This window comes from Protopterus annectens, chromosome 5.part1, assembly GCF_019279795.1.
Source record: "Protopterus annectens isolate FY-2018-M chromosome 5.part1, PAN1.0, whole genome shotgun sequence".
In the NCBI taxonomy this organism is placed as follows: Eukaryota; Metazoa; Chordata; order Ceratodontiformes; family Protopteridae; genus Protopterus; species Protopterus annectens.
This window is the reverse complement of record NC_056736.1, coordinates 256,841,002-256,866,704: the sequence shown is the minus strand read 5'-3', so window position 1 is coordinate 256,866,704 and position 25,703 is coordinate 256,841,002. Positions and strand designations below refer to the sequence as shown.

Sequence of the window (25,703 nt, the reverse complement as noted above, 5' to 3'; positions counted from 1 at the left end):
TATCTCTTTGGATAAATATTTATACAGCCAGGTGGAAGGAGTTTCTAGGAGGTCGTTTCATAAAATTTAAACATAACCCAAACTCTAATCATAATCTTATTCTATACAACAGTTTACATTGCTTTCCTAAGATTACTTTTCAGAAAGAAGTCACCAGACAACTCACCTTTTTATTTTATTGCTACTATATTAAATACCTTTAGGAACTAAATCCACCATATAAATGATGTAATTTTTCTTCTTTTCCCTATATCATGTACTCAAAATAACATTTTTTTTCAATGTTAGACACAATGATTATATTTAAAGAAAAAAATATGATATATTGGTTTCAATTAATAAATAATGAAAAGCTACATTCTGTTGATTATATCATAAGTAAATACCATATTTCTCCATAAATAAGACCTAACTAGAGAATAAGGCCTAGCATGGTTTTCCAGGGTGGTCATGATATAAGCCCTACCCCAAAAATAAGCCCCAGTTAAGATCATCAACAACACACAACGGACATGTTGAATTATAAAATAATATTATTGACACCTGTTGACTGAGGTTATCATACTCTGCTTGCCATTTTTGGACCATTCGGACAACCAACTTCTTCTCTTTGCAGAAAGTCATAAGATTCTTTCCCTGGGAGTCCTTCATGATTCTTACTGTAAATCTAATCCTCACTCATACTTGACGGTTGAGATCCTTGGCCTATAAACACTGGCAAGTGTACTTTGATTGGTCAAATTACAGAAAACACATGTAAAACATGCACACTTGATGACAAACAGATGAGATATCTTCTTGATTGTTGCCATTGTGTGTTACCACTCCTGTCTCATAAGTCTTCAATTACCCCCCCCAGACAAGATGAGTACAAAAGGAAAGAGCTATTCCATCGAGTACAAGAAACGAATCGTGGAGGACTCCTGGGGAAGGAATCTGATGGCTTTCTGCAAAGAGAAGAAGTTGGATCTCAGAATAATCCAAAAATGGCATGCAACATACGATAACCTCAGTCAACAGGCCGATGAGGGAAATGCTAAGAAGTGCAAGTGTGGATCAGATCAGCAACCTTTATTTCCTGAGCTCGAAGACATCATCTGTGAATGGATTGCTTACAGGAGAGCAAAGACTATGGTTGTGCGCAGGGCTGATATGCAAGCATTTGCCTTTGCAATGGCACCACAGTTAGAAATATCCCCAGGAGAATTCAAAGCATCACAGCATTGGCGGGATGGCTTCCTTCAGCGATATGAACTGTTTCTAAGAAGATCAACAACACTGTTCAAGCTGGAAGATACTGAAGTTATTAAACGTGCACTTGCATTCAAGTCCTTTGTTGATGGCATCAACTTTTCTAAATACCAACTCTCCAACATGATTGCTATGGATGAAACTGCAGTGTTTATGGGCCAAGGATCTCAAACAACAATTGATCAGAGGGGTGCCTCTTCAATTTACATTCCCTCCACTGGTTATGAATGTGCACGTGTTACCTGCATTTTGGCAATTCATCTAGATGGACAGAAAACCCCACCTCTAATCATTAGTAAGGGCAAGAAAGATAAGACAACATGTTTAAAGAATTTACATTCTTGAAACCAAAAAAGCCTGGTGCACACAAGCAGTTATAAGGAAGCGGGTCGATGTAATGTGGCCACTTGTTTTGCGAGGTAGCGAAAGAGGTCTGCTAGTCTGGGATTCAGCCAGAACTCACCGCTCTAAAGACATAAAGAACTTCCTTGCACAGAGAAGACTACCTTGATATTGAAATAACCAAGCCATTCAAGAACCATTTGTGCATGGAACTCAATGACTACATTGAAAATAGAATGGAGAGAAATCAGCATGGAAACTTTATGAAGCCTAGCCTACAAGAGGTCATGACTTGGGTGAAAAATACATGGGATAAAATCACTGAAAGCTGTGTTGCCAATGCATTATGAGCAGGCTACTTGGACAAGCAGTGCTCATTTAAGGAGAACTCTGTTGCTAGTCATGACAGATTGGGGCCAATGGCTCTACAGGAAATGGAGTCGCAAGAAATTCAGGCCGGAATTTGGGGGTTGGAGACTTATGACAATGTTCCAGAAGTAGATGATATGACTGTATTTGAATAACTTTTCCATTATCGGGACAACAGAATGGATTCTGCTTTCAGCTGCCAGCAAGCTCTTGTCAGTTGTTCTGACTTTATTCTATTAAGGTAACGTTTCATTATCAAGAGGTAATTACAAAGTAAGGCCACTAGTTCCCAAACTTCATTTTTATGACGTTCCATCATTCTTCTCTTACGGTTTGGGTAAGGAGTAAAGAAAGCATCACCACTCAAAAAGTGGCAGTTATTTACCTGTTTTATTCCCCTCCTCCAATACACATGTATTGAGATTTTTCTGGACTTTCTGTTAAGCATGAAATATTGCACTGTGAAAGCCAATGTGTAGATATTCTGAAGCTGAAATGTTTGTTGCACTGTTTATGTAGAATTCTCACAGAACTGTTAATGCATTACCTTGCTCAATAACAGAAAAGTACCAAAATAAATGTCAATTTGTGTACATGAATAAATGTCGATTTTTTGTACATGAATAAATGTCAATTTGTGTACATGAATAAATGTCAATTTTTGTACATGAATAAAATTAATAAATTTAGATTGTTGTATGGGGGGTAAATAAGGCATCCCCTGATAATAAGCCCTAATGCATATTTTGGCAGGGTGATAATAAGTCCTAATGCATATTTTGGCAGGGGAAAAAGTATAAGACCCGGTCTTATTTTCGGGGAAATACAGTATGATTTAAGCAAAGATATGTTGTTGGATGTACAATCTTGCAGACAATATTTAGAAGGTAAAATTAAGTTAATGTAACCAAGGGTAAGAGATCTTATCCCAAAATTAACTGAATTTTTAATACTATTAATATAACAAAACACACTGGGAGAAGGTCTCTTATCTAAATTATACAGATGGTGATGAAAGAAACAAAAAGTTGCAATGTTAATTATTAGAATTATTTTACTCACATTAATAACAGACCTCCAGATGAAGAGGATAAAAAATCATGTTTAATATTTCAGATGCCTTCTTCTCTTAGATGGAAACTTAATACCTGGAAATTCTTGCATATAGCTTTCTTCACACCTCATAAAATTGAATTAATGTTTAAAAGGAAGAAAGTTTGTTGGAGATGTAAACAGGAGCTTAAAGCAGATTAGCAATGCATGTTCTTTTACTATGTTGTACTTACACCTTATTGGAATAACATTAATATTTTTTACAGGCTTTATTTGGGGATAATTTTGTTTTATCTAAGTCATTAATTATTTTAATACCTAATACCCCTGTTTCTACTTGTGTTAAAAGAATGAAATATCCTCCTTTATGGTCCTTTTTATCAATTGTGAGGAAAGTATTAACCAAGCACTGGAAGATTGAATCTACACCCTCTTTCAAATAATTTACAAATATTGCAACTAAAGTATGTCATCTGGAAATTATCACCATTAAATCAAGATCTGCTAGAATCGCCTCCTACTATAATACATGGACAAATGTCAAGGGACTGCTTGATAAACATAAATAACTGTACTCATATCAATTGTAATGTATAGGAATTTTTTGAGAATTGTCATTGTTAGTAGACACTCTTGTAAATAGTTCATAGGTTCATAGGTTGGTACTAGGCCATCAGCCCTAGGGCCTATACAAGCCTAGCCATAATAATTCACTGGATATTTCTTCCCACAATATTTAGTACCCTGGACCCCTGTCTAGCAGGGCGACTGACATGATCCCCGAGGTGAATGTCTTGTCTACCATCCAATCGTCAAGGTTCCTTTTGAAGAGGGCCAAGGAGGCACTTTGCTTGACATGTATGGGCAGTCTATTCCAGAGTATGGGGAGTCTCTGGGTCAGGAATCTGTCCCTCTAGCATGTTTTGTTCATTGTGATGACAAGGTTTAGATCCCTGGAGCGTGTGGCTCTGAGGGATTGGGATTTCTTTAAGTGGAGCATGTCCAACAGCTCAGGGTTTGACATGGCCTTGTATGTTAAGTAGAGATTGCCTCTGAGTAGACAATATGCTACAGAGTATAGTTGGAGTTTTTTTAGATGGTCAGCATAGGGCATCTGCTTTAGGCCTTTGATTCTTTTAGTGAGGTATTTCTGCGGCCTTTCCTGCTGTTGCAGATGTCTTGTGAGGTACATACCAAATGGGGTTTTGTACTGTCTAATGGGTCTAATGAAGGATGAGTACAGTGGGACAATGACCTCCTTTTTTCTGGATGAAAAGCCCTTAGTGATGAGGTGTGCCGCATAGAAGGATTTCCTGACTGTTATGGTGATATGGTTATCAAAGGTGAGACCACTCTCCATCTGTGTCCCTAAGTCTCTCATCACACTTTCAGTGTTTAGTGTACTGCCACCTATGTGGTAATTCATGGATACATGTTTTTTTTCCCCAAAGGGGATAACTATACATTTCTTGGCATTAAGCTTGAGCCCATGAATGGCACCAAACATCTGTTTCTGTAAGGCCCTTTTGTAGAATATCCACATCATTTGGGGATTCAATAATGGCTCCCAGTTTGCAGTCATCTGTGAACTTTGTTAGCCAGAGTCTGTTTGCTCTTGTTCATATTGTTCTTTTTTATGCTCACAAATTTCTAAATACAGTTATTGTCATGATCAATTTGTTTAGATAAAATCTAATAAAAATTGTTTCAAACTAAAAAGGAAATGACAGACAACCTGTTTTGCATGCATCTCTTTGCAGATTGCTTTTTCTGGCTATAAACTGATTGTTGTTGGTTATAAATTGATGGGTTTCCCACCTTCCCTCCCTTACCCTACCCATAATTCCTACCCACCCTCTCTTACTCTAATAGAATACTTCCTACATACCCATTTCACTTGTGAATCTTATTCCTTACTACTTCTATACATACACTTCTGTTGTATGTTTCCTACTTCCCTATCTGTATTTAAGTTTTAGCCCCATTCCCAAGTATATTTCTCCCTCTCATACTTCTTTGCATTATATCCATTTATAATCACAACCCTCCTTAACAGTATCTACATATTCTACATTATATCTTTTCTTTTTCCAAACAACCCTCATTTCTTCTTATTTTGACTACATCATTATACTCTAGCCTTTAATGCCCCTCTATTCCTTACATTCTAGAGAAGATACTAGGACAACTTACCCCTCTTGTTTTATAGAAAATACTTATCTCCTTACTTATCATCTTCCAACTTTCAGAATCTACCATCACTGATTCTCCTACTGCCCGGCAATTTCTTGTTTCCTTCTTCATTGCTACTTTCCCACTACCTGAAATATGTAAAATACAGATTCCTGTACTTAATTATGGTAGTCTTCAGCTTATCTTCTATTCTTCCCCTCCTACTGTGCCATCTTTCATCCTACCATGACTCAGCAATATACTGCAGCATATCAACTCTGCCCCAACCATATAGCCATACTTCCTGTTTATACTCTCCACACACTGCACCAAACCTATTTAATATTACCATTCACCCTTATCCCAAATATAGGCTGATTAATTACATTTCATCTAAAACCAAAACCAAAATGAGGTGCAAGAATCTTTTCCAAAAAACAAGTATGTGTAATCCCCAATATACTAAAATCCTTCTAGGAGGAGATATACACCATAATCCTCTTCCCACCTATCACAATAAACACAAAGATAATTCTCTCCTACACACTTTTGTAACCCAGCAACAGCCAATCCCCAACCCTCGTGATCTAATTTTTGCTGCAATAAATGTTAGAAGTATAAGAAATAAAACTGCTGAACTACATGCCTGGATTACCCAGCAAAAGCCTGATGTTCTCACTGTACCTGAAACCTGGCTTAAACCCAGCATAAATAATTCCAAAGTTGTACCCCCTGGCTATAATATTATTCACAACGACTGTATAAATAGGAAAGGTGGTGGTATTGCTTTAATATTTCCCAATACTTACCACATTACTCCTTACAGAAAACAAACACCAAAATCCAGTTCAGCAGAGCTTCTTACTGATTTCCTCAAAATAAACAATTTCAGATTCTGTCAGTGGTCATCTCCCCATGTATATTAATTCAGTTATACTGGACAATATCCTCCTCTGGATATCCATAACTTTTCCACAAGAAAAAATATTACTTTGTGATGTGAATGTCAGTTGATTGGACATAAACTCTAACTCCTCTACAGGTAGCATGAACTTATATTGTTTCACACAAGTAATTGATAGCCCCTCACATTATTGCAAAACATCAAATTCTCTATTCGATTGGATCCAAGTATTAAACCCTAACAAATACTCCACCAAGGGTACAATGTCAGACTCTGTCAGTGATCCTCTCCCAATCTATATGACTAGACATCTCGCACATCTAGTTAAACAACATATTTATAACACAACACATAACCTTTCCAACTTTAACCCAGAAATGTCCATTACTACACTATCGTCTATTAACTGCAACTTCCTAAAATTCCTCCCCTTAGATGATACTGTAATTGAATTCAGTACAGCTTTTCTAAATGTCCTAAATAGCTTTGCACCTTCTAGAACGAAGAGACTGAAAACAAATAATGCAATTTGGCTATCTGAAGAAAAGTAGAATGTTAATGCAGGATAGAGAAAAAGCATGGAAAGAATGGCAAAAATATAAACACCTCAATATTTTGAAAACTTCAGAATGCTTCACAATCATACTAAAAAGCAAATAAATGAAGACAAAAATATCCTATAATAACTTTCAGAATAATACTAAACAGAACCTTGAAAATTTTTCGACATCCATTAAGGAAATCTTACATCCCAGCCAAAATGTCAAAACTGCAATGTAGTTCAACGCTTATTTTATAAATAGCATAGCATCTCTAACCAAAGATTGCTCAACATCTAATCCCAACCCTGCCCAACAGCCACATATCACCACCTTCAAGCCTGTGCCCACATCCTATATAAAACTACTCTTAAACAGACTTAAACTGTGGTTTTCTTTAGCTGATGTCCTTCCAAGTGAGTACCTAAAAATAGCAGCATTGCCTATCCTGTCTCAATCCTTATAAATAGGTTAATCCGAGAATCCCACATTCCCTCTCTCTGGAAAAAGTCACACATTATCCTTCTGCACAAAGGAGGAAATTTAATAGACATTAATAACTTTAAACTTATAGCAATCTAATCTCCCCTCTCCAAAATACTTGCAAAATGTATTCAAAAACAATTGCTAGACTATCTCCTGCAGGAAGAGCTCCTATCTCCTACAAAACATGGCTTCCATCCTTCCCATGGTACAAGCACTGTCCTTCTAACATATGTAGATACTGTTAATAAAGCTAGAGATAATGACAAACTAGTTTCCTTATTTCTGGACTTGTCTAAAGCTTTGAACACAGTTTGTCACAGCAAACTTCTACTTCAAATGTCTTCACTAGGTCTCTCTCAGCCCACCCGTCTGTAGTTCAAAAGCTACCTATCCAATAGATATCAGTCAGTAAATTGGCACTCCATGCTCTCTCCTTACCTCCTAGTCACCACCGGTGTACCACAAGGATCTATCCTTGGTCCATTCCTCTTTAAGATTTTCACCAACATCCTTTATACTTCTATACAACAGGCTACCCTGATGCAATACGCAGATGATTCCACTTTCATTTGCACATCTGATAACATGGTACACCTCCAAAATTTATGCAGGAAGCTATAATAGCCACTGAAACCTGGCTTCATAAATCACAACTCATGCTCAACCCAAAAAAGATCAAACTGCTACTCCCCCCCCCCAAATCCCCAAATCCCTCTCTCATGAAAAAACAAAATTTAAGTCCTCTCTCTTGATAATATAACCATTGATGTCACTTCTCATAGAAAACTATTAGGGGTGATAGTGCATGATAATCTTACATTCAACCTGCATATACCATATTGCATAAGAAAAACTCATCAAAAGCTAGAGATGCTTTACAGAGCCAAAAACTCTCTCACTGACACAACTAAAACTACACTTGCCACTACTTATCTCCTTCCCACACTTCTTTATGGCACTCCCATCCTTATTAACCTCCAGGCTTCATAAAAATTTAAACTTGAGCAATGTTATAACAAAATTACAGCACATGCCCATTTCAGAAGCCACCACTATATAGCACTGAAAATCCTAAATTGGTTAGAACTACCACATCACCTAACATATACACAACTTTTTACATCTATAAAATTATCCAGAATTCATCTGCTTGTCCAGCACTAAAAATGTTCATAGGTTCATAGGTTCATAGGTAGATATTAGGCTATCTGCCCTAGGGCATTTATAAGCCTAGCCAGAGTGTATTTGGCTTCCACCTCCCTATTAGATTAACCTACTGTGCCTCTGTAAAGTAGGTCACAGAAGGTACCCTTTTAAGATTAGTTTACTGTGCCTCTGTCTAGCAGGGACACAGAAGAGATCCCATGGGTGAATTTGTGATTTCCCATCCACGCGTCCAGATTTCGCTTGAAGAGGGTCAGCGAGGGGCTATGTCTAACATGAACTGGGATTCTATTCCAGAGTGAGGGGAGCCTCTGGGAAATGAATCTGTCCCTCCAGCATGTCCTATTTATTTTTGTGTTGAGGTTTAGGTCCCTGGAGCGTGTAGCTCTAAGGGACTTGGATTTTTTGAGGTGGAGCATGTCCATTAATTCTAGGTTTGACATGGCTTTGTACGTCAGGCATAGATCACCTCTGAGTAGGCAGTAAGCAACTGAGTAGAGCTGGAGTTTCTTTAGTTGAGCTGCATAGGACATCTGTTTGTAGCCCATGATCCTCTTGGTGAGGTACTTTTGGGGTCTCTCCAGTTGCTGCAGGTGTCGGGTAAGGTACATCCCAAAAATTGTATTCAATTATGGGCCTGATGAGTAACGAGTAGAGGGGCACAATGACCTCTCTTGATCTAGATGTGAACCCTTTCGTGATAAGGTGGGCTATATAGAAGGTCTTTCTAACCACTTTGGCAACGTGATTATCAAAGGAGAGATTACTATCTACGTTGGTCCCTAAATCTCTAATTACTTCTTCCATACTTAATGGATTACCACCTATGTGGTAATTTGTGGGCACCTTGTTTTTCCCAAAGGGGATGACTATGCACTTTTTAGCATTTAGCTTGAGGCCGTGGCTCTGGCACCAAGCATCCATCTCTGTGAGACCCTTTTGGAGGATGCTTGTGTCAGCTGGAGATTCGATTATGGCCCCCAGTTTGCAGTCATCTGCGAACTTTGTCAGCCATAATCCCCCCATGTTAGCCTGAACCTCAGAGAAGTATATACCGAAAAAGAGGGTCCCAGAACTGAGCCCTGTAGGAAGCCACTTGCAACTGGTTTGGATTCGGACATGGCACCTGCGATTCTGACCATGTGGGTTCTATCTCTGAGCCAGTTTGCAACCCATCTTGTGATGTAGGGGTTGATATTTAAGCTGGTAAGCTTATTTATGATGCCCGAGTGGGGTATTGTGTCAAAGTCTTTTACAAGGTCCAGGTAGGCTGTGTGGACTACCTTGCCCTCATCTATGGCTTTGGTAACTGTTTCAAAGAAATCAACTAGGTTTAAGAGGCAAGATCTGCCCTTAACAAAGCCCGAATTGGGTAGGGTCCAGTGTCTGGAGGCTCCCAATGTCTTTGTTTATGAGTTCCATGATAATACGCTCCACAGCTTTACAGACCAGACTAGTCAGGCTTATGGGGCGATAGTTTCCGGTGTCCGTTGTGGCACCACCTTTGTGGAGTGGGACCACTGTAGCTGTACACCATTCTTTGGGTGCATATCCTGTACCCAACTATATTCCCAGTTGGTCATTGTGATCCAGTGACCAAAAACTCCTGTCTGTCTACAAACCTAGCAAATCTGCTGAGCATTGTCTATACTTATACAAGGTTACTAAGGCCTGGAACTCCTTATCTGTGTCCATCAGGTTTATACCCTCCCATCTTTCAAAACCACTTTGAAAGACTTCCTAGCTAAAATCTGGCTTTCTTCTTGCTCAAAACAGGATAAACTATACCGTAAATCTGAACAAGTGCCTTTTGATTCCTTATACCTCCTTAATCTCCTATCACTTACTTCCTTACTGCTATCTAATTCTCTTCTCTGATTTTCTCTCTAAATATACCATAAGCCTGTTTTTCTCTCACTTCATATTGCAATTTCTAGTTGTATTAGACTAACTTAACTTTAATTTCTCTACAAACTGTCTAAAATGTCTCTAAGTATTAAATGATTGTCCTATACCTTGTATTGATTCTTAACAAATGTTTTCATATTATGTCTAATTTGTTATAATTATTTAAACTTCAGAATTTTTTGTTTTATTTTTGAAGATTGTAAAATTATTGTTCTTAAAATGTTTTCTAATAATTTGGAGCTTTTCTCCCCAGGTCTCCGCTGAAAATGGGCTTCTACCCAGTCTGACTTTCCTGGGAATCAAATATCAAATAAATAAATAGTTAAGAAAGAAACATCCAGAACTGATCTTCAAGTATTTTCTTTTTTTGGCACTAAAAATATCCCTGAATAAAAACCTTTGCCATCCTTAAAATAACTGGTTCTATCACTCCCTGAGGCAGCATGTAATGAAAGACAGGTGGAAATAGAAGTCTGGTCTGGTGTGGTGGATAAGGAATTACCCTCTGAAAAGAAAGAATTTCCTCCCACTGCTTTCTGTAACCTTCATGAATGATCTTCATAACCCATTTGTCTAAAACCATCTGTAGCCAAAGAGAAAAGTAGAGTTTCAGACTTCTTGGAAGGGAAAAGGGACTGCCAAGATTCGATGGGGGACAATGTTCAGACTTCTTGGAAGGGAAAAGGGACTGCTAGGATGGGAGGGATGACAACGTCCTTTAAATAATCATTCTGACTTGTACTGTCCTTGTTTTTTTGTTTTTTTTTGTTTGTTTGTTTGGGGGGGGGGCTTGAATTCCTTTTGAATTCCCTTTGCCATTTCTTCTTAAATGTCTTTTTACCTGCATTTTGTTGAGATGGTTTACTTTGTTTTTTTGCCAAAACTCTAATTCCTTAGAAAATTTGGCAAAGTAGGGCTGTATCAACTTATACCATTCATCACACATTTTGATAATCTCTGTAACAAATGAACTACAACCTAAACATCTGTCCAAAGGAGAATGTAAAATCTAATTTTTTTACATAATCTTGGAGATTCTGAGATTGTAGCCAGGCAAACCTCCTCAAAACAGTACCAGTGACCATAGCCCTGGAAGAAATAACAAATGCGTCATACACACACTGTTAACTAGGAGTAGTCAGTTTCAAAATAGAGCAAGCTAAATTATTTAAAAGAGATTTTTCCTTACAAGAAGAAACCTTGACAAAACATTCCTCATACTTTTGCAATTAGAGTGAACTTTAACATATGAATTTAACTCAAATTCTGAAAAATCAAAGTTACAGAAGCATACACTTTTTTTCCCATACTCATCAATTATTTTACCATCCTTGTCAAAAAGTGTAAGACGGAAATTAACTAAATGTTTAGCAGTATTAAGATTAACTAAAGCTGTAGCTGCTGAGTCAGGTTTGGGAAGAATGTATAAAAACTTAAAAGACAGGAATTGTATACATTCTATCTTCCTATTTAGGGGCAGCTGGCTAGCTATCAGGAAAATTATAGGCAGTGACACATATATCCTCCAAAGCTGACAGAACTGGAGGAAATGGTGATGAATGTGAAAATTCCTTCTGTAACAGCTCAAAATATGTTCTGAGGGACTGAGAAACCTCAGTGTTCTTCCACTGGAAACACTGGCACATTCTGGAAATAATTTCAAAGAAAAAGAACCCACCGCAAGAAGATTCAGAAATGAAGCTCTTCTCTGAGTCTGAATCAGAAAACTGAAGAGAAAATCCTGTATCTGTCCCTTCATCTTTCTGTCCAGATTTAGAATCTTGAAAATCTTCAGGAAAAGAAGTATCCCTCTTTATTTTACCAAAAACCACCTAATAAGAAAGGTCAATAGCTTGAATTAAACAATGAACCAGACCCAGGAAACTACTCGTGTCTAAGGAAATTTGAGGAGGAGAAGGAGATATATATTTAGTTTTGTTTCATTTTGACAGGGAAAATGGGGCCAACAGTGTTGTTAATGGCAACAGCTGCTTCCCCAGGGATGGTAACAACATTTGGGCACAACAGGAAAATCTTCCCTTTTTCCTCTCCTAGGATGGACATGGATGGCTTTCCCTTGTCAGTGAAGAGACCCAAACAGCTGCAGAGGATGTGGCTAACTGCCAGTCCATAGTGTCAGTAGGTGCTACACCAGAGGGAGCCGGGGTAAAAGATGAGCAGTCTGAGAAACAACTAATAGCCACAACAGAGTCACCAACCTGCAGCGGAGGCAAATTGCTAGCCTGCTGTGATTGTGCGTTTTGTAATAAATAGGTGTAATGTTATCTTCTCTTAAAGAAACATGTCATTCATGTGAGCCACGTTTGAATAACCGGTTGTTCTTTTAGACTCTATTTCATCATAAGCTGTATATGTAACACTAGCTTGATATCTTGCCTAATAAAATCAGTATACTAATTCCTAGAATGTCCATAAAATATTGTATTTTTGTTATTTGTACTCTGAATTTGTACCCATATGAATAAAATGGCCTTTAGGCATACATTATTATTATTATTTATTTACTAGCTAGGTAGGGGGGGTACAAGACTCTTTTCAGCCATGATCTGGGGCACTTGCACAGTACAATTTAGACAAACCTTCTTGAAAATTAACATGAATAATATCATGAAAAGTATTAAAGGAGACTGTTTCATCATAAGCAAACACACCAAACTCTCATTATATCAACTTTACCCCACCTTTCCCATAACTGGTGAAACCCTGGATGATGTTTATAATAGCTGGGGATATGGGATGTGGTAGTGGAGCCCTCATAACATTGTATCAGGGGTTCAATGAAAAATTGTATTTATTTATTTATTTTACATTTGTTGACCGGGATAGTCCGACTGGACACATGTCCATTTTCAGCGGAGGCCCGGGGAGAAAAGCTCCAATAGGACAAAGTAGGTTACAACAATATTTGACAGATAACATACAATTGTAGTTACACATTTAATACACAGATGAGAAAAAAAGTTACACTAGTAAGTACAATAACAATTGTAAAAAAGAAACAAAACCTTCATATAGTTAGTTTCAGGTAGAGAGTAGATGGCTTAATGCCTAGGTGGAAAGTAAAATTACTGAGGAAATGGAGGGGGAAATATGGATTAGTCTGGATTAGAACATTGGCAAAGCCAGTGGGATTTGAAGTGGTGGGAGAGGCCTTTCTTGAATGTATTTAGGGAGGTGGAATTGGTGAGACTAGGTGGAAGAGAATTCCATATTTTACCCACTGTGTTGGAAAACAAAGAGTCACCTCCTGAGTTACAGGATTTGAGCGTCTGTGCAAGTAACCTGTGTGATGATCTAAGTCTATTTAGATTTGTGTAAGGGGTAATTAATCTACTCAGACCAGGAATGTTGTCAGGTTGAGAGAGTATTTTGTAAGCAACTATAAGTTGCTTCTGTAGGAGTAGGTTTGGTAGTTCTATCCAGCCTAGGTTCTGAAGATTAGTACAGTGATGGGTTTTGTAGGGAAAGCCAGTAGTCCTGAATGTACCACTTCTGGGGGGACAATGTCAATAAATAGAGTTTCTGTTGCTTTGCCCCCCAAATATTAAACAACAAAACCGCTGCAATCCTTTAAATCTTGATACTTTTTCTAACAATACAGTAGTCACAGTGTGAATACCACTTAGATGTGTACAAAAAAAGGAACAGAAACAAGTGTTACACTGATAAGCTTACACTTTAAACCAAATTGATTACTATCCAGATATTGTTTAAAATATATTATAAACTCTTGTAAATCCCACTATATAAAAAATTATCATCAGTATATTTGTATTCATTATCACTTGATATGAACGCATTGATACTCGCAAATGCTATATTCTCTCTTTCAACCTGAAAAATTGGCAACCCTCATGGCTACCCTTGCCTTATGGCTCCATATCAGAATTTCAAGACCTGATAATGCACGTTCTGAAAATATGAAAATTAAGTGTAATTGAACACAAGTAACAATGTACTTTGAATGCCACTATTACACAATTAAAGTGTTTTTTGCAGAGGAAATGTCCTGGCTACACACCCTTATTTCTGGTATGTATAAATACTAACTCAGAGCCTGTTGTTCCTCAGAGAAGAGGAAATACACACACATATAACCTCTTTCACATAGCAATTTCAGAGTCAGCATGTATTTTTGCCATCACTTCACTTAAATTCTCACAGTTCTGAAGATCCCGTATATGGTTCTTAAACATGCAACATGAAAACTTTACCCATTAATGTACTTTGACTCTGACTGGTTTCCACTGGCTTTCTCTGTGTTACTGCAACCAATTTTCCACATGCTCTATTTCACCAGTTTTAAATAGCCCTATGAAATGTAACACAACAACGAAAAAAATATCTTCATGGTCACACTTCTGTGGAGAAAATAGAAAACTCCCTGAAATACATCACAGAAGTCTCACACAAACAGGCAAACAGCTGAAAATAAGTAAAGCTAAAGTAAAAGAGCTTTCAACAAAACTACATGTAGAACATATGGACAAAGGATTATCAGTAAAACATAAAATGACTTAGTGTGGGACAACCAGCTTCATTGTTAGAAGAAAATGTAATATGTCCCAACAGTATGTCTATTAGAGATTCTAAGGCATCATTCCTGCCTATGGAGTAAATGGAAAGGATTACAAAACAATGAACTTGCTAATAAAGAAAAAACGTAATGATAGTGAGCCAATGTATGTTTCACATACGCCAATGTATGGCACTGATATAAAAAGAATCTCATGTGCAAGAAAAAAAAAAGAAATTAATTATTTCTACCTTATGAACTTCTTCAGTTAGTTAACTACAGTGATTAGCTTTTTCACACTGGAATCCATGAAAGTCTTGCATTTAAATCAGGATACAGCTACGTATTTAGTAAGCCTTTTTCTAATAGTATTCTATAAATCCTTTCAGCTTGCAATCCATACAAGCAACACCCTGAAATTTAAAGCAGTATCCTTAACAAGCGGTAGCCATATAGTTAACTAATACATTTTTAATTTCTTTTAATGTGAATTCAACTATGACTCATTGTGCTACAGATGGACAAGGTTACTGCCAGCAATAAACAATGAGCTGTAACTTTGTCCAGATAAAAATTAAAAATCATTTTTTGTGTGGGCAAGACCCTCACACCCCTGAACACACACATGCACACACACACACACACACACACATATATATATATATATATATATATATATATAGATATGTATATATATATATATATATATATATATATATATATATATATATATATATATATATATATATATATATATATATATATATATATATATATATATATATATATATATATATATATATATATATATATATATATATATATATATATATATATATATATACATATATATATATATATATATGGGTTCCTATGACTTCGTCGACAGTTCATTTGATCGACAGTTCATTTCGTCGACGGTTCATTTCATCGACAAGCATTTCCCCCTTCCCCATTGTTGTGCGACCCTGGAGTTGATATATATAGTTAGGGGGGGTGGGGGGCACAGCCCCCCACATTGGGGGGCTGTGGGGGTGAAGCCCACCACCTAAAATGCTTGTCGATGAAATGAACTGTCGACGAAATGAACTGTCGATCAAATGAACTGTCGATGAAGTCATAGGAACCCATATATATATATATATATATATATATAGAGAGAGAGAGAGAGAGAGATTCAGTTTATAATCTCGAAATACTAAATTATCAAATTTTAGTATCTCAAGACTATAAAGCCGAAAGCCCAAAAAACCGACACCCACAACCACGAAATTCAAAATTGCGATCATTCGCATACACACACCACCACACAAACAAGCACACATACACCTACCTAATGACACTACAACAAGCAAACCAACATACACAAACAGAACACAATGAACAAACACACCTACCCTACCTATAAGCAGGGGGGGCAAGCCCCTCTGCACCACCTATGTGGGGGGCTGTGCTCCACAACCCCCCACTACTAATATATGCTAACTCCGAAGTCACACTAAACACACAAACACATAAAACTCACCACTACACACACTCCCACACACTAAAATCCCTACCCAATACCCTTACAAGAACACCACTTACCTGAATCCCCAGCTAAATCCACAAACCACACCGCACGTCATAAATGCGGCAACACAATGGCGTATTCGACATTTCCGCATTCGATATTATGCAGTTTCATGAAACAGCACTTTCAACTTTATTGTCTCAAAATACTAAAATATGATATTTTAGTATTTCGAGATTATAAAGTGAAACCATGTATATTATATGTGAGTGTATGTCAGAATATTGAGTTATCAGAAACTTGAACTCTATATGGTTGAAACATTGTTGGATTTTCCAAAAACTCGAATGAAACAACAAATATCTTTTTTTTTTTCTGGGGGGAAGCCCCCCCTGCACCACCCCCCCACACTCCCTGCAAATAATATATACCAACTTTGGAATTGAACTATAGTGGAGAAAAGGGTAAAGTCATCCATGTTCACTCATTTTGAATAACTAGCTGTTGTTTTACCATGCCTATTCATGAGCTTTATGTATAACATTAACAAGATATTGTCTCTTATGAGATCTGCCCATACGTCCTTAAAGTTCACATAAATATGGCATTTTCAGTGGCAATTCTATAGATGCTTATAAACTTGACCTTTGTATATATAATATATATAATTTTATCATGCAGTGGATGGCATTAGAATGCAGATAAATAATTGCCTATTTCTCCATTCTAAAATTCTTTCCTTTGTCTACTGATTATGTATGTGTATTATTAAGATTTACTCATCATTGCATTATGACCTTAAGCTATCCTTTCTGAAAACTGAATTTCATAGTACAGTCTTACTGCACCATTTAAAGACAGTTCCATGTTGTACAGGTGTTGAGTTCTACCTGTCTAATCTAGGAATGAGTAGTAATTTAGGCACGGAAGAAGCCACCCACAGGAGATGTGAATAAGAAGCTAATGCCAGCTTAAGCGATCTGGGTGAAATGAGGATACAAAGTCTGCTGTCTTCACTGACACCTACTGGAGTGTAGGTGTCATTACGAAATATAATGTAGGCAGTTATGAGGTTCAGAATGTGCACATACCTGCCAAGGAGTATAGGTTCATAGGTTCATAGATTAGCACTAAGCTAACTGCCCCTGCGAGCCATTTTAAGCCTAGCCAATTATCCCGTGTGAGACTCAAACCCTGCACCTTGTGTTTGTAAGGCAAACACCTTAACCATCAGGCCACCCTCCCAACCCCAACAGAAGTGCAGACACTGTAGCCAGGATAAGCATGGTCAAAACTACACATGGCCCTAAGATCATGACTGCATATCACACAGTGGAACAGCCTCAGAATTAAAAGGGTTTAAGGCTCAAATTTAAGTACCCTGCCTCATTTTTACTGGGGTTGACAAGCAATTCTGTAACCTGGGAACTATTATTGTCCTCCCTTGAAATCAAGTAGTCCACAATCTGGAGATATGCAGTCAGACCTTCAGGCCATAAGGACAAATATGCCCCTGGACTTACAGACCAGAGATATGGGGACTGAATTCACTTCATGACTGCTAGGATGATAGCTTCTCCTGAGGAACAGCGAGGACCAAAGGTCAACAAATATGAAAGGGAAAAACATACAACAAATCTAGCATCTTTAGTATTAAAGGTTTAACTTGGCTGGAGAATTTTTACTGTACATTGCAAAGCTAAACAGCTTACCAAAACCACATGTAGTTGAAAGTATGATGTTTACCTTCACAATGTACTTAACAGCCAATAAATTGTACAACTGTTGTAGGAACTTAATTTAGATTGATAAGATCATACATATTTGTAGATGTTGTTCATAAATTTATTTCCTTATACATTTTCCTTCCTCTGAATACCTAAAAATAGGAGCAGAAGCCCTAGCTTATCCAGTCTCTATCTTAAGTAATCAGTCCTTATCAGAAAACTATGTCCCTACACTGTGGAAAATATCCCACATCATTCCCCTTCATAAAGGTGGCTCTTCCACTGAGCTTTCCAATTACCACCCCATAGCCATCCTTTCTCCACTTTCCAAGATACTTGTAAAATGCATCCATTCTCAAGTCTTAGACTACCTCTTAGATAATAACCTCCTTTCTAGCATCCAGCATGGCTTCAGGCCATACCACAGCACTACTACTGCCTTGCTCTCTTTCACTAATGCTATCCTTCATCATAAAAATAATGGCCTGTTCTCCTCTGCTATATTTCTGGATCTATCCAAGGCTTTTGAAATCGTCTCCCACAAACTACTAATCTCTGTTCTCACTAACCTATCATTTTCCCCGTCATCTACTGATTGGTTTCACAGCTATCTAACTGGCCACCAGCAATCAGTTGTCTGACATAATGACCTATCTCCTCGACTTCCTGTAAGACTCGATGTTCCCTAAGGCTCCATCCTTGGTCCCCTATTATTCTCACTCTTCACCAATGATCTATTCACAGCCACCAAGCATGCTTCTCTTATACAGTATGCAGATGACCCCACTCTCATCTGCTCAGCCCCAACTATATATAAACTTCATAAGATCAAACAGGAAGCCTATTAATCTGTAGAAAGCTGGCTATCTAATGCCCACTTATTACTCAACCCGAGCAAGACTAAACTCCTTATCTTCCAACCCACAAAAATCTAACCCAATTATCCCACTTTAATATTCTAGGCAAAGACAATACAGTCATCTCCCCAACAGAACACACCAAACTACTTGGTGTTGAGATTGATAACGCTCAGATTTGACACTCACATTTCTCTTACCATAAAAAGGTTCACAAAAAACTAGGTGCATTCTACAGAAACAAGCAATTATTTAACAAGACAACCAGAATTTCTGCTGCCAATTCCCACCTAATCTCCACTTTACTTTATGCCTCTCCTATACTTACCTACCCTAGACAAACATACCTAATAAGCTCAAGGCTTGCTGTAATAAAATTGCTAAGTTTGCCACTGGTGCATCTTATTGCAGCCACCACTGTAGCTCACTTAGAGAACTTGACTGGCTTGAACGTCCTCAACTTCTTCACCTGAATCAATTCTCTCTCGCCCACAAGTTGGTAAACCATCCTATTAAAGTCCCATCCCTTCAAAACCTTCTCCAGCCCTACTGATCCACTAGACCACTACGCTCCAGCAGTAAAAATCTACTTCTAGTGACCAAACCCAAGAACTCAGCAGGAAAAGCACTATTCTCCTGCATCTTATCCAGATTATGCAACAATCACCCCCCTCTGTAACCACACTACCTTCTTGCAATCACTTCAAGATTGCACTAAAAACTCATTTAAAAAGTCTCTGGTTATGCCCATGCACCAGCCCTGACTAGTAGCCCTTCTTTTCACCTCTCCTTCCTCTCCCCTCCCCTAGCCACTCTGACTCACACCACCTGATCATTGCATTCCTTCCTCTTCCAGGTATGACTCACCATTTACCCTCCCCTTCCCTCCTTACTCAATCCGTTAGACCTGTTATAACATGCATAACTACCTCACTTCATCTCAACTCCAAATATATATCCAACTGACTTACACCTAACTTCCTCTCACTGCCACGTATACTACTCACTCAGTCTCCTCTCTCACTCCTCTATCTTTCCCTTCTATCCCATTAGCCCTTCTAGCTTGCTCCACCTTTGTGTGGAGCTTATGCTTTATATCTGTTTGAGTTTAGTGCAATATTTGTATATAAGATTTAGGTTTATGAGTTTAGAACAGTATCTGTTTGAGCTTAGTACTATCTGCATATACATCCTACCTTTATTCCTAGCCTCTAGCTAGATATTGGTATATCTGTTCATTACTATGTTTCATATTGTATGTATAGCTAATGTTTGCTGCAGTATGTATTATTTGCTATTGTATGTATATTCAATTGTTCTTCTTGTACTCTGCTGCTCATTTATCGTTATGTGGAGCTTTTCTCCCCGGGCCTCCACTAAATAGGACCTGTGTCCAGTTGGAATGTCCTGGTAAACAAATGTAAATAAAAATAAAAAATAATAAATATTGCCTTACTGTTTGCTATAAACAGCCATCTCATCAGTACAGTGATTAACTATCTTGCACATAATTAATAATGTTTTGGTGTTTAATGTTTTACTTATGTAATTGATTCCTTATTTTTCACTGTTTTTCAGGTTAGTTGCTCATCAAAATGACCCCACCTTGGATGACCCAATTCCTCAAGAGTTCATCCTGTACCTCTGTCCTTCTGGACCATTGGCAGAGTCACTGTCAGAATTCTGGAAGCAAAGCAAGAAGCAAGGTGCTCGAAACAGAGCTCATGATGTCTTTCCACACATAACACTTAGTGATTTTTTTACAGTAAGTCAAAACTCTTGAGTATTAGAAATGTATTTTGTCATGTCAGGCTGGCCTGATTGTTCAAACATGATACAAGTTTAAGCTCACATTTAAAGAACCATTTATATGCATTTGGGCCGGTATCAAGCTTGCACTCCTCCATTTAATTGTTTATCAAAATTAATGCAATCTGAATGAAACATTTCCATATACAGGCCTGCACATAGTTTCTCTGCTAAATGTTATGGGTACTTAGATATGTATGAGAGGATGCAGCATGAATTAGTAATAATATGTGCAGCTTTGTTCAGTAAAGAGTTACAAATACTCTTTTGGTTTGTATTGCGATGACATATCCAACATATACCTCTCAACCTGAAGACATTGAAAACAGGAACAAAGGCCCTGGAAAAAATAGGAACAGTCAGCTAGAAATATGGACATCAAACTAGCATACATTTTGAACACCAAATAGCACATAACTTCTCGCTTCCAATAGAGAATCGGGATACTACTCAGAAACACGTTTAAAAACAGAGTGACAAAATGATGGAAAATATAAGCACATTATCAAAGAGACAGTGCAAAATATGTAGGCTTTAAAGAACTGTATTGCAAAATTCTAGGTAATTTATTGTCCTTTCATAAAAAGGGTGATGCAAGATGAGTGTCCTCTTTCTTTATGTTGTTGTTGTCACTAGTATTTTGGTTAAGTAGGAACATAGGATCATAGGAGGTTACTAGGCTATTGGCCCTGAGGCCCTTATAAGGTTAGTCAAGAGTTTAGTCCATGTTTAGACAAATCGGCACCCAATGCCCCGGTCCAGCAGGGACATGGGTGGAATCCCAGGGGTATATTTTATATTTCCCATCCAGTTATCCAGGTTGTGCTTAAAGAGGGGTAAAAGGTACTCTGCTTGATGTGGAGAGGGCATCTATTCCATTAATGAGGGAGTCTCTGGGACACAAATCTGTCCCAACAACAAGTCTTGTTGATGTCACAGACCAGGTTGAGGTCACAAGTGCAGGTTACTGTAGTGGAACTTGACTTGCAGATATGCAGCAGTCCCATCAAGATGAGGTCCATGATCGCCTTGTATGCTAGACACAGGTCACCTCTGAGGAGTCTGTATGAGACTGAGTAGAGGGATTGGGATTTTAGCCTATCTGTGCAGGGTAGATGTTTGAGGCAGTGGATTCTCCTGGTAAGGAACCTCTGTGGTCTCTCCAGCTGCTGCATGTGCTTTGCGAGGTACATGCTGAAAGGTGTGTTGAACTCAATAATGGGCTTTATAAAGGAAGAATACAGGGATGTTATGACCTCCTTGTCCCTGGATGAGATACTCTTACTTATGAGGTGGTCCATGTAGAAGACTTTCCGAAGCAACATGGTGGTCAAAAGTCAGGTTGCTATCAACCTGGGTGCCCAAATCCCTCACAACTGCTTAAGACATTGTTACTAATGATAATTTGTGGGGACATCACTCTCCCCAAAGGGGGTGATGATGCATTTTTTGATATTCAGCTTGATGCCATGTTTCTGGCACCAGTCATTTGTCTGAGTGAGACCCTCGTGGAGGATGTCCACATCACTAGGGGAATTGATGACAGCACCCAGCTTGCAGTCATCTGCAAACTTGGTCAGCCATAGCCCACTGGGTTTGGTTTGCACCTCAGAAAAGTATATCCCAAATAACAGAGTCCCGAAGACTGAACATTTGTTACAGGTCTACTGCTTGAGGTGGCGTCCTTTATTTTGACTAAATTAGTTCTATCAGTGAGCCAGTTTGCTACCCATCTGGTAACATATGGATTGATTCCTAATTGAGAGAGTTTATCTGTTATGTAGTGTGGTTTTCTGTGTACTTGACAGCTTCAAGAATCACGTGATGAGGGAGATTCATAAAATTGTGTGAAGGGATAAATCAAGCCTGAAAATAGGGACATCCTAAATCAGGCCTGAAATAGGAATGTTCCTCCAAAATAGGTACAACTATGAAATCGAAAATAAAAACATATTTCTAAAATGGCTCCACTTCTTCATACTCCTTTGTGCAATATTTTGCAGCTTGTCAAGTTTCAGAAATGGTCACTGATGCATTTAGCATTTTTGGAAGATAATCAAATTGCTGGTAGAGTTTAGATGTCATTAAACTGAAGCTTTGGTATATGGGCATATAAATATGAGTGACCACATTTATCATGGTCCTAGTAACAAGGCATTTTTTAGGAATTGCCTGCACTTGCAAATACCTTGCACATGTGTCAGAAAAATATGTATTAGTGTGTATATTAGTAATATGCTTAGTGCATTTAAGGCTTGAAAAGGGTTAACACATTTATTCTATTTCACACTGCATAAAATCTGTACAAATTGCAGAAGCTTTCTATGAAATACTATAATCTTTGCTTATGCTTTGGAAATTTACAGGGAAGCAGATAATTTCTGCTTGTGTCAGGAAAATAATGAATAGATATATCACTTGTATAAATGTTATGAGACTTAGATAAGGAGTTCCACTTGTGCTGTGAGAAAAGCTGCAGGAGCTATAGATAATCAGAACAAAGACTGCTTGAAAATATGAACTGCAATCAGCATTTGCTTGTGCCTAAGCTAGAAAAGTACCTTGAAATGTAACACATGTATTAGAACTACACAATAGAAGCTTGTAACCCAAGGCCAGGTTGTTTTTCTCAAAATATTTTTTATAAATCCAGTCATGTCAGCAGAAAATCTGAGTAACATCTGCTGTAGAACAATACTGAAAGTTGTGTTTGATTACGTCAACCATAGAAGGCAATGTCTTGTAGAAGAGTATAAGAATAGCATACTTCCTGTTAGTAGTTAGGCAAAATCCTGTATTTGCATGTTTTTGTCTCCTTGCAGCAAGTTATTAAATGTGCCTTATCTGAACCTTACGTAATTGGTCTTTGAAGTTTTCCTTTGATAGATTAACCATCAGATCAGACAGGCCAGGTGGCTTGAAACCATACGGGAAGAGACCATATTGGTTCTTCTTATTTGAAAAGCCCTCCAAGAGGCCAGCCACTTTCTGATCTGTGACTGAAGGATGGGTTTTCACGAACCAGGTGATCAATCACGAAGGCTCAGGTAATGTGAATCTTTTTTTTCTGTTTTAGATCAGGAACTAGATTTGTATTGTTTTTGTCAGGACTGTATTTTTACAAGTCAGGGACAGAAAAGATTACTGTCTTGTCATAGATCAGGGAAAGCAGAGTAGGTAGGCAGTCACTCTGAAGAGACTATAACAAAATCCATGGTACCATGTTAAAAATAAGGAGTTATGTAACGATTGAAAAGGGTAGAACAAAATGGGTAATAATTGCACAAAAAGACCCCAAAATCCGCCGTTAACTGAAGACGCAAGATACATGCAGTCACAGCATGCTGATAATATTAAAGCCAAGTCTTTTCTTGGCCGAGAGAGAGGATTCCCAATCGGGCACCACAGGATGCCAACACAAACAAACCCCCTCCGCTTTTGTCATCCGACAAAGGATCAATGAATGCTCAGAAATCCATCACTATGCACACAACAGGGTCCGTTGAGAAACCCAACATGCAATCTTCTACCATGCTGCATTCGAACATGGGCTCCAAAACAAACAAATTCACTGGGAACAAGCGACAGGTTACTATCGAGGCCCTAATACACTCAGAGGGTGAGAAACATTCATCCACACACACCACCACCCCCCCTCCACAATGAACACTGCAAATAGAGATGTTCGTGCCAAACAACCGACGGTGGAACTACAATCAGATGTTAGAGAAGACGAGGTGTTTTTAGAAGGTTTCATCTGAAGGGTTTCCATCTTTTCCGCTTCCCATCAAGCCCATAGACAAACGGACTTGGTCTCCTTACAATCGGAGGAAGAAAAGGAAAAGCACCGAAGAGATCTACGAGCAACAGAGGAAGGCATTGAAGCCCATCAGCATGACCTAGTTTTCAACATTTCTAGGTATGTTTTAAGTGAAATTGAACTTTCAGTATTAAACAAGGGCCTGGGTTTCATACCATCTGGCTTTGTAGATGTAGCTGACATAATTGTAGACATAAAGTTATTTACAAGAAATATAGGCCTTAAATTGTTATTTGGAGAGGCCACAAGTAATGCCGACAATGGCAACATTAACATTTTCAGGAAACCATCAACATTTGTGCCTCCACAACATCCGATGCTTAAGGCATTTGAACGGGCTTGTGAAAGTGACTTATATGAACTATACAGCAGGAATGATGTGAAACCTGATTTCTTTAATATGACCAGGGATGAAAGAGAAGCAGTGTTTTGTCTGCAGAAGAATGAAGACATAATAATAAGAAAAGCGGACAAGGGGGGAGCTATTGTTGTGATGGATAGAGGGATGTATGTCAGTAAAATAGAGTCTCTGCTATCAGACAGAGACACTTATCATCCACTAAATGGAAGTTCATTAAACAAAATAATCAAGGGTGTACATGGTCACCTGTATGATCTTCTATTAAGTAATGTCATTGATATTGAGATGTATAAATACTTTATAGTAGAAAATCCCCTAGTTCCCACCTTTAGAGGGCTACCAAAGATCCACAAACAACCCCATTGAGACCGATAGTCTCAAGCAAAGGCTGGCTGACAGAACCTCTATCTATATACCTAGATAAAAAATTTAAGCCAATAGTTAATAACACCAGCCACATACTCAAGGATACTCAACATTTCCTTGAGAACCTAGCAAGTCTCAATAGAGCTACACCAATTGGAAAGGATGATTTATTTGTTACACTTGATGTAAAATCGCTATTTACATCCATTCCTAACACTACAGGAATAGAATATGTTAGGCTGTTTTTGCTTGAGAACCACATTACAAACAACAATGTCATCTGTTGGATGACATTATTGGACATAGTGCTTGAAAACAATGTTCTGTTATACAACGATGGCTACTATCTACAGAAAAAGGGAGTAGCCATGGGCAAATCTGGTATTGGCATTTTGGGAAACAACATATGTATTAAAGAATTTGATATATGTCCATTGTCTCAAACACTACAATAGATTTGTGGATGATGTTTTTATTGTATGGGGGGGAACTGAACAACAGCTGATGGAATTTGTTGAATACATC

At 38.0% G+C, this 25,703-nt stretch overlaps 1 protein-coding gene across 1 annotated transcript in view; it reads left to right on the top strand.

Moving 5' to 3' along the window:
* Positions 1 to 25,703, top strand: part of UBASH3A (ubiquitin associated and SH3 domain containing A) — an 829,542-nt gene that overhangs the window by 324,274 nt on the left and 479,565 nt on the right. Inside the window, exon 3 of the mRNA XM_044072932.1 lies at positions 20,401 to 20,587. Within this exon, the coding sequence (XP_043928867.1) occupies positions 20,401 to 20,587 (187 nt within the window). The remainder of the gene's footprint in view (positions 1 to 20,400; positions 20,588 to 25,703) is intronic.